The sequence below is a fragment of the Octopus bimaculoides genome, chromosome 5 (genome assembly GCF_001194135.2).
Source record: "Octopus bimaculoides isolate UCB-OBI-ISO-001 chromosome 5, ASM119413v2, whole genome shotgun sequence".
Classification (NCBI taxonomy): Eukaryota; Metazoa; Mollusca; class Cephalopoda; order Octopoda; family Octopodidae; genus Octopus; species Octopus bimaculoides.
This window is the reverse complement of record NC_068985.1, coordinates 123378652-123388494: the sequence shown is the minus strand read 5'-3', so window position 1 is coordinate 123388494 and position 9843 is coordinate 123378652. Positions and strand designations below refer to the sequence as shown.

The 9843-nt window shown below is 35.2% G+C and overlaps 1 protein-coding gene across 1 annotated transcript; it reads right to left on the bottom strand.

The window, feature by feature from the left end:
- Window positions 1-838: 838 nt before the first annotated feature.
- Window positions 839-6100, bottom strand: LOC106872938 (uncharacterized). The gene is made up of 2 exons (XM_014920118.1): window positions 5861-6100; window positions 839-1387 (listed from the first exon to the last, which is right to left on the bottom strand). The coding sequence occupies exons 1-2, from the start codon at window positions 6098-6100 to the stop codon at window positions 839-841; spliced, it is 789 nt and encodes a 262-aa protein (XP_014775604.1).
- Window positions 6101-9843: the final 3743 nt, after the last annotated feature.

Genomic DNA, 9843 nt, shown 5'->3' with positions numbered 1-9843 from the left:
TGAAAGGGTATGTATTCCGATTAGGTCACTGGCCTGAGCAGAATCATGTGAGAAAATGTACATCACTAATTACCAACTGGGTTCAATGGACCCAATATTTTTCTTTTAATTAAATTTTATTCATGCTACTACTATTTCTTTGCTACATTATATATGCTATCAGGTGAATAACGAATTATAGCTTACAGAATATATTATAAATTAAGAAAAATTACAAAAGTACAGAATTACAGCTCTTCATGGCAGTGAATGCAAATAACATTAGAATGTTCTTGGCAAACATGGATATTACAATTCTTACATGTAGTCCGAGTTTTCCTGTCTTTTTTTTTTTTTTTTTTTTTGACCACACAAAGAACATCTTCCTTTTTACTTTGGCTGAAGAATCTTAAATGAAGTTGAAGATCATCTTCTTTTCTTGTTTGGTTGAGAAATATTAGCGGAACTAGAAGATTGTTTGTCATGTTCTTGTTTAGCATTCACTTCAGCATGTTCCTTTCCTAACTGAATTAAGCACTGTCTTCTTTTATCCTTGAAACTCTGCAAGCATTCACTGCACTTATATCAATCATGTTGCAGAATATAACCATAGGCCATCTTCGAGTCATTCTTTTGCAAGTGTATATCCTTACCATCTTATCTAGGGTATCTACTCCTCCTTTTGTTTTGTTGTAACATATGTAATAACTTCAGATTTCTTTTCAGCCCTTTTTGAATCAATTGAAGGCTGAGAGTACATTGTACTCATAAGTGTGACTCCATAATTTTCCTTGGGACAATAAGATAGGATCATAGAATCCTTTTGAAATCCAAATATTGTGCTGTTGATTTCTCTTTTTTATCCATTTGTGAAAGTACTTGGAAGTTCAACTCTTTTCTTTCTAATTGTTCCAGCTGAAAGAGTTTTCTCGCTAAACAGCTTTCGAGCCAATCCTAGACTTGTAAAAAAATTATCACAAATTATATTGCAACCAGTATTTTCAAGTTCTTTTACTAGGTCTTCAACAACTCCTGAACCTTGACTTGTCTCTCTAACTTTTACTGGGTCTTTTCCAGTGTAGATTTGCATTTTCCAGGCATGAGATGTTTCACTTTCGCACATTGCCCAAATTTTAATTCCATATTTCCATGGTTTTGAAGGAATGAATATCTGGAATGGGCAGCGCCCTCCGAATGAAACTGATTGTTCATCAACTGTCATGCATGAACTTGGAACATATCCATCTTGCAAATTATGATTCGACATTTCAAATACCAATTTATCATTTCTCTTTTTTCTTCTTACACTAACATCATCAAAGCACAATAAAATCTGTTGAAAACTTCCCCGGATCATAATTTTGTTGAATATTGGGCGGCCATCTTCTTGGCTCCACAACTGTAACACCTATAAGAATAATCAGTCCAAAAAATTTCTTCAGTTCAGAGTGATCAATTTCCTTCCATTTATCTTTGTAAACAACCTGGCCTTCAACATTTTTCCAGTTACGAATTACTTCAAGAAAATTCTGGCGCATAAAGATAGTAAAACATGTTTCAATGCTATCGCAAGACCTTTTATCAAAAGGAGAAGGTCCACATTGTTGGCACACAACACTGCAAGATGAAGTTCTTACTGCTGCTTGAGTAAGATGATTAAAATGCCATACTTCTTGTCTGTCTCTAGAAGCATATAGCTTCGTTCATGCATAACTGGGTGGCTTGCAGATAATTGTTTTTGAGTATCTTCATCATCTGATGACACAGAACCTAAACTGTCCAGCACACAATCACTTTCACCATCATCTTCAGAGCAATAGAAGGAATCACTACTATCTTCTTCCAATTCTTCATCTAATTCCAATAACCTTTTCGATATTTGGTCTTCACTCAAGTTTTCGAATCTAGGCATATTGAAAAACACAACTGAACTATATGAAACTTGATAGCAGACTAAAGGCAGATATTGATCTCTCTCATATCTATACTCTCCTGAAAGATGATGCACTATATTGTAAGAATTGTGTCATCACATAGGAATATTGCATCCCCCTATAACCTAGCAGATTGAAGGTGATGCAATAACACACAAATTTACAAGAATATTTTCATAATTTTTCCTATTTTATCTAAAATTCAGCAAGTAAATTGAATACAATTTTATCTATTTTATATCTGATATATCTATTTTATATCTTGGAAAATAATATTGTTTAGAATGGCAAGAGTATTGTCTGAATTTAATTCGAGGGTCTAATGGACCCATGCGGTAATTAATGTATAAGGTGAAATTTTGTAGCTTTTATAAACATACGGAAAATTTTCCATTTGACAAATAAAAGAGAGTAAAAAACAATATGAGTTACGAGAATTCAGCAGAATCAAATAATATAAACAGTAGGAAATAGCAACTAAAAAAACTGAAGCTATTGGACCCATTGGGAGAGAGAAGGTTAACTAGTTAGTAGTGCATCTTTCATATTCATTCCTAAACTCTTATATTTCATTTTTTGCATTATGCTCTATCTAGTTCATTATTTTCTACGTATTTGTCAGCCTGTTATTGCTATAATTCTCTTATTTCTATTTCTATAGCATTTCTTTCAAGATACCATTAGTATTTTATTAATTTTCCATTCTACAAGTTTGCCTAGGCACATTTTTGTAAACCGAATTTGATGTAAATTTCTTAGTCTGTAATAAGGATTCTATTTGTAAACATCTGCAGCGTACAAATTAGGAGTCGACCCTATACAAACGATGTCTGATTGTACGTCTACAGCATTTATATTCGAATCCAATCTGCTTTAGCATGTTTGTTGACGTCAAGCAGAAAAGTATGAATTGAGAAATGAAGAGAGTATCAGAAACATTGGAAATATTTCTCTTTTGATAGGAATGAACATCTTTTTCATATTTCTCTCTCTTTCTCTCTCTCTCTCTCTCTCTCTCTCTCTCTCTCTCTCTCTCTCTCTCTCTCTCTCTCTCTCTCTCTCTCTCTCTCTCTGAATTTGAGGAATTGCTTGACATTCATTCTGAGTATGCTTGATGTACCTGCTTGTTATCAATGCTTTTAGACGGCGAACTGGCAGAAACGTTAGCACGCTGGGCAAACTGCTTAGCGGTATTTCGTCTGTCTGAGTTCAAATTCCGCCGAGGTCGACTTTGCCTTTCAACCTTTCTGGGTCGATAAATTAAGTACTAGTTGCGTACTGGGGTTGATCTAATCGACTGGCCCCTCCCCCTAAATTTCGGGCCTAGTGTCTAGAGTAGAAAAAAAGTGCTGCCTTATGCAAATGCTTCCACAGTCCACATGTGAGGAATATTGTCAAAAGACATCCAATATTCGCTATACTAATTTTTTTTACCTCCTTTTACAGTCTGATGACAGCTTTTTTAAACAGAAATTGATCCTTCTGGCCATACGAGTTTTTCAGAATATTCTGTTCTGGTAGCGAGTTGATGCTTACCATGTGGTCTTTTGTATAGTGTAGAAGGGCAAGGTATGGGTTTTTGGGTTTTCTAGTTATATTTGTAGTATTGGAGATTAAGATTGTTTTATCCGCTGTGAATAATTCAGATATTATTCCTGGATCTTTCAATAAAGCATTAAATATTTTAGTTAAAGTCTGTTTTGAGCCAACAAACCCATTAAATCAGAGCTTAACCGGTTTTGTGATGTTTAAGTACAAAGAGTTGAAGAATCTCCTCTAAACGGGACGTCAATCCGTCACAGGAATAAACCCCAGAATACTACTGGTATTCATTTTCAGTTGAGTTGGCTGAAGTGATATGAAATGAAGTCTTTTGCTCAAGAATACAATTCTGCATTTGTTTCGAAAATCGAACATACAACCTAATGATCGCGAATTCAATACCCCGAAAATCCTAAGCCTTACGTTTTCATAAGCACTTTGTATGACTGTTAAATATTTTAACCAGAAATTTGCTATTTATTCAGTTGGTTGTGTTTTCCAGTTGTTCAATGTCTGAGGTATATATTGTGTTGTTATTTGATTGTTACGATTGTTGAGGTGCTGCACTTATTCTTTGTAATATCATCCTTAACAATCCCTTCATTGTCTAAACCTCTCTTCTATTTCAAATCTCGTCCTGGTGTATTTGAAAGATGTAATTCATGGCCCGGTTTAATACCATTATGTGATGCTTTTGCAGCTTTAATAATAAAGTATATTGTGTGTGTGTATATATATATATATATATATATATATATATATATATAGTTCAGTTTAGTCAATGAACACAGTGATATGTAGAACTTGTTCTATGAAGGTTAAGTGCTTGGCCAAAAAGACAACGCATCACCAATAATATGATACGAACCATCAATTACTGTTTTAGCTGTTCAATATCCAGTCGACGAGACCATCCACGATCTTTACTTCATATCATAAATCTGTTAAAAAACCTACAAATGATGTGACAGTCGTTAGAGAGTGAGACTAAATATCTAATGGTATTTGTTCAGCTGTCTGCTCTCTGAGTTCAAATCCCACTGAGGTGAACTCTTTCTTTTGGGACCGATGAAATAAATTACCTGCCAAGCTAAGCAGACAGACAAAAATTCTGGAGCAGTATTTATTCCGGCTTTTTGTGTTCCGAGTTCTTGGATGGTAGACTTAATTCGTATCCCGGTTTACCCACCACTATCTAATACTTAGGTATCTTTTCTAGAGTTCACTCTGTTGTTAGTCTCCGGTTTGAGGATATTTCCCTTCTATCTATTTTCTAATCAAGGAAAAGATAAAAAACTTGAAAATCATGAGCATTTCTCATCCTTCCTTGACTAAGCAGTAAAATTTTCCTACAAAACAATGGCAATAAGAAATTTATTAGCTTATCCTTTCCTTCATCATTTGTAGCCACAAAACGCTTTTATTGATTTTCTTCTTGCTAACAGAAATGCCACATACATCAATTAGAGGGGAAGCGTAAACACTGTGTATTCTTTTATTATTTCTTGTTTTCACCAGCCATATTGTTCGTTTTCTTTCTTTAGCATTTTAGCAGGCGCTGGTCATATAATATCGAGTAAATCGTTAATTGATAGCTTATCTGAGTAAGTAAACTGAATGGAAATGGCAGATTCTTCAGTTTCCAAGTATACATCACCACAACATTTTATTACTGCTTCAAAACATTAGTATTTATATCTGAACGTATATATGAACACACACACATGCACACACAGGCACAGGCATACACTCATATACTCATATACACAGGTAAGCACACTGAAATACACACATATATCGCTTTTCTCGAATGACCAGCACAGGAAGTATGAGTGACACAATGAAGACAAGGTTACTGATAGAAATTTTCGATAAGGCATTGGTACACACATTGTGTATTTGCGGTTAATATACAACTATAAGTTATTTATGAGCACTAATCTACGGTGCAAACATTACACATACATACATGCACTCTCATTCATATACATACATAAAGAAACAGCAGAACACGTACACACTGAAATACACACGTACAATCAAATTTTAATCTCATTTAATCATCTCCGTTTTGTCATGGGTTTGATATGTCTGTCATAGAGCTCATAGCTACTCATCTCTTCGTTATCTTCTCGTCTATAAAGCGGGATTTGTTCTACCTCATCACTTTTCATTAACCTCCTGGTACTCTCCTGCCATAACTCTCACTCCATCGTCACATTCCCCTCCATTCATATATTTGCATCAGCTATTCTTAACAATGCAGCCCGTTCTGCTGCACACCGTTAAACAGTCGAATCTAATATCCAGCCATTCACGTAGCTTAACATATCTAGCTTCTGCAAATTTTCCGCATTCAACGCATATGCGCATGTTAGATTTTCATGAACGCACGATCTACTAACTACTCCTACGAGAGACACTACTTTGTTGTTTAAACTTAATCTCAAAAATAAGACTCCAGGTTTCAAAATTCTGATGTTGCTGTTCGGTAATGAGCACCATGTGATCTGTTTATAAAGATAATCGCCTCGTACTTTCATCTCAACAACTGTTATGCATAGAACAGTGTTAAGTACAGAACCTTGGTGTACACCTTCACATGAAGCTAACTTCTCCATTGAATTTGCTGCCAATTCTCGCATTGCTTACAATATTCACACTACGGGGATGAAATCCTGTTGAAGACATCCAGGCCGTTTATTAGCAAATGCAAAGCAAAGCAGTCATTCTTTAACAAAGAACTTATCTAGTAGCTGTCTAACAAATGCTTTGAATGCTTTCAATTTCCGCTGATACGAATTGAATTCAGAATGTACATAGAGGTAACTAAATACTATAAGACTTTCTTTCTGGTATTCTTCCTGCCTTTAATCATAGCTTTAATCATAACAAATTTACATAATACATTATCATTTATTGCTATATTTCGTTTTATCATTTCATATTTGATCAAAGGCGGTGAGCTGATAAGATCGTTAGCATGCCGGACAAAGTGCTGAGCGGCAACTTTTCTGGCTTTACGTTCAGTGTTCAACTTTCGCCGAGGTTGAGCGTGTCGTTCATCCATTCGGAGCCGATAAAATAAGAATCAGTTGGGTGTTGAGGTTGATGTCATTAATTGTCTCCTTCCCTCAGACTTAAGGCATTGTGTCTATAGCAGAATTAATTTTCATATTTGATTAATTTTGTCGTAAATTATCTTCATCTGACGCCATTATCAGAAGTTATCTATGCACCAAACTTACACAAAAATTATCTGTTGAGTTTGAGGTTAACTTAGGGTTCAAGACGTTAATCTGTTAACCTACACCGTTTTCCATGTATACGATGTCTGTTTATAGTATGGTGTTTTTGTTGTTTAGCACCTGGTCTGCGTAGATCTACATTTACAAGCATTCCACACATGAACAGTTAGGTTCTTTCCTGACATAGTGTACCTTTGATTATTTTGTTCAATGAGTCCTTTTTTAAAGAGACCAGGATGTAATTTTAGAGAGATGTAGATGTTATTTCTAGCTGGTTGAGTGACTGCTTAGGAGCTCCCTCGTTAGTTTGTGTCAATAGTAGGCTTTATCTATGGTAATATCTGTACTAATACCGCAAGTTTACGGAAAAGTCATAATTATATAATGCATCAGCTGTTTGTACTCTTAACATGTAATCTATTGCAGCTGGCTGCACTGTAATAATGAAGGCAAGTGAAATGACTTTGCCTCACACGCAGACATACAGACGCACTCAGATATACTCGCGCTCACACATGTATACATGCACATCTGATCCAATAAGAAAAGCTCATGAGAGAGCCTCTATGTGGCAGTTCGATATTCCAGAAATAGTAACTAAATCTTGAATCACACCATATTTGCATAGGATAAGAAGGACTTGATGGTAATAGGTTTGATCGACCAGGACTGACATGAGGTCAAACAACAACAACAGCAACAACAACAAAACAACAACAGCAACAACAACAAAACAACAACAACGCAACAACCACATGCGAACAGTAAAACAATTCGTTAAGTAAAAGAGAAGTTAGACAAACTATTATCCTTGTTTAGTAATTGCTGCCGCCATATCTCTCGTAATTTTTCTTTAAATAAAATGTCTACTTAACCATGGATGCTTACTCAGGATGAGTTCAACTTGAACTCATCTGATCTGTTTATCTTAAATAGTTACAAGGGACTGGAGTGGAATGATTGAGGTGAGTGAAGGACCTTAGCCTGAGATTGTGTACAGCAATAATTTCCTATCGTGTTCTAACAAAACCTGTGCTGCACGGAACAATACAAAGGATGGTGTGAAATCATGGAGTACTGGATTCTATTGTTCAGAATTTAAATCATACTGGTGCTGAATTTACCTTTTAATCAATCCAATATCGATAAAAAGTATCTATCAAACTAAGGTTTGATTCAATCGATAACAACCAATTGCAAAAGAAAAAAAAAACAACAGAAAAAATAATGACTTCATATTTTTGTAAGGAATTAATTACAGAGGATTCCAAGTCTTATTGAATAGAATTTATTTTTGTCAATAGTTTCCAACCGAGATGTCACCGCATTCTAAACAATACTTAAGGATGTCGTGGAACTTTGAATTAAATAATACAATATAATGCAATATGTCAGAAAATAACAATAAGAGTGTCATATACCTTAAACATAGAGAAAGATAAGGTGACGAATTTAGAGGAACATTGGAAACCTTGGTGAAGTGAACTTGGATATTTTGTCATTGTGCGCAAGGCAAGACCACTGAGAGATTACAAACTATTGAACGTCTCAGTCGGCAGATGGATAACTATAACGTATCGTCCATTTTAAGATTCTCATCTTAATTTTTACCGACTATGATACTAATCTAATATCATATGAACTTCACCAAATACGTTCTTCATACAACTTTTTCTTCTTTCAGTTAATTATAAATATTCAAATTACAAAATTACAGAAGCAAACTCAATTGAAAAGTCTTCTTTCCAGGTGTTTTATAGAAAAGGTTAGCGATACATTCACATTTGCTACCAAAAAAATATCAATTTGAATTTTGATACGCCATTTTTCGATTCAACATTATATCAACTTCATCTTTGATATCAAACTAAGTATAAAATTACACATGCTCATAAGTGAATTTTCCGACAAACACACCGGTGGATATACGCAAACAAATCAATCTTCATTATTTGAAAAATGCTTCATTATTTGAAGAAATACTATCTTCACACAATTCCTTTGGCACTACAAATGATTATGCAAGGAAGACTGATTTATTTTCAATATCTGAAGAAATATGCGACTGTTTTTCCTACCTTCACGCTTTGAAGATCCTGTACCAGATAATTACCTTACAATATATATATATATATATATATATATATATATATATATATATACACACACACACACATATTCTAACAACACGTGTTGTAAATTAAAATGCAGAATGCTTTTTGCAGTTAGTTTCTACAGCCTCACATTCTTGTGTCAAACATTCCACTCTACTTAAATTCAGAATATTGCAGCTGAGTTCCACAATCGCATCTATCCTCGGATATCATTTCAGAGAAACACATTAATTTCTACTGATTCTCAAGCAAACTTTACTCCGCTATGACATGTAATACTTGTCCAAAGGATTGTAGAGACCATACCTTTCGATACTTTAAGCAGTTCAGCAGTATTAGTCAGTGAATCTCCAGTCATCTGCACACCACCAGTTTACATTTGGAAATCAGACAGGTCGCGCATTCTAACTTATTTAAATAAATGTGAAAAAATACCCAACAACAAAACAAAAAAAAATCAAAACAAAGACAGAGGGCTATATCATGATGTACATATGTATGAATGTGGAGGCGCAATGGCCCAGTGGTTAGGGCAGAGGACTCGCCGTTGTAGAATCGTGGTTTCGATTTCCAAACCGGGCATTGTGAGTGTTTATTGAACGAAAACACCTAAAGCTCCACAAGGCTCCGGAAACAGGGGGTGGCGAACCCTGCTATACTCTCTCACCACAACTTTCTCTCACTCTTTTTTTCTGTTTCTGTTGTACCTGTATTTCAAAGGGCCAGCCCTGTCACACTCTGTATCAAGCTAAATCTCCCCGAGAACTACATTAAGGGTACACGTGTCTGTGGAGTGCTCAGCCACTTGCACGTTAATTTTACGATCAGGCTGTTCCGTTGATCGGATCAACTGAAACCCTCGTCGTCGTAACTGACGGAGTGCCACGATGTATGAATACATAATATACAAGCCATAACAGTTTCGAATTGGTCATAATGCCAATAGAAGAAGTAGTTAAATAAAAAGTGGTGTTTCCATTATTTTGCCCAACAAATGTGTGTGTGTGTGTGTGTGTGTGTGTGTGT

What these genes read in the sequence shown, in the direction of transcription:
- LOC106872938 (XM_014920118.1), bottom strand. Translation starts at nt 6,100, where the DNA reads ATGCGAGAATTGGCAGCAAATTCAATGGAGAAGTTAGCTTCATGTGAA. An exon ending in TAGTGTCTCTCGTAGGAGTA is followed by an intron (nt 1,388 to 5,860) that starts GTTAGTAGATCG and finishes TTATTCTTATAG; the next exon opens with GTGTTACAGTTGTGGAGCCA.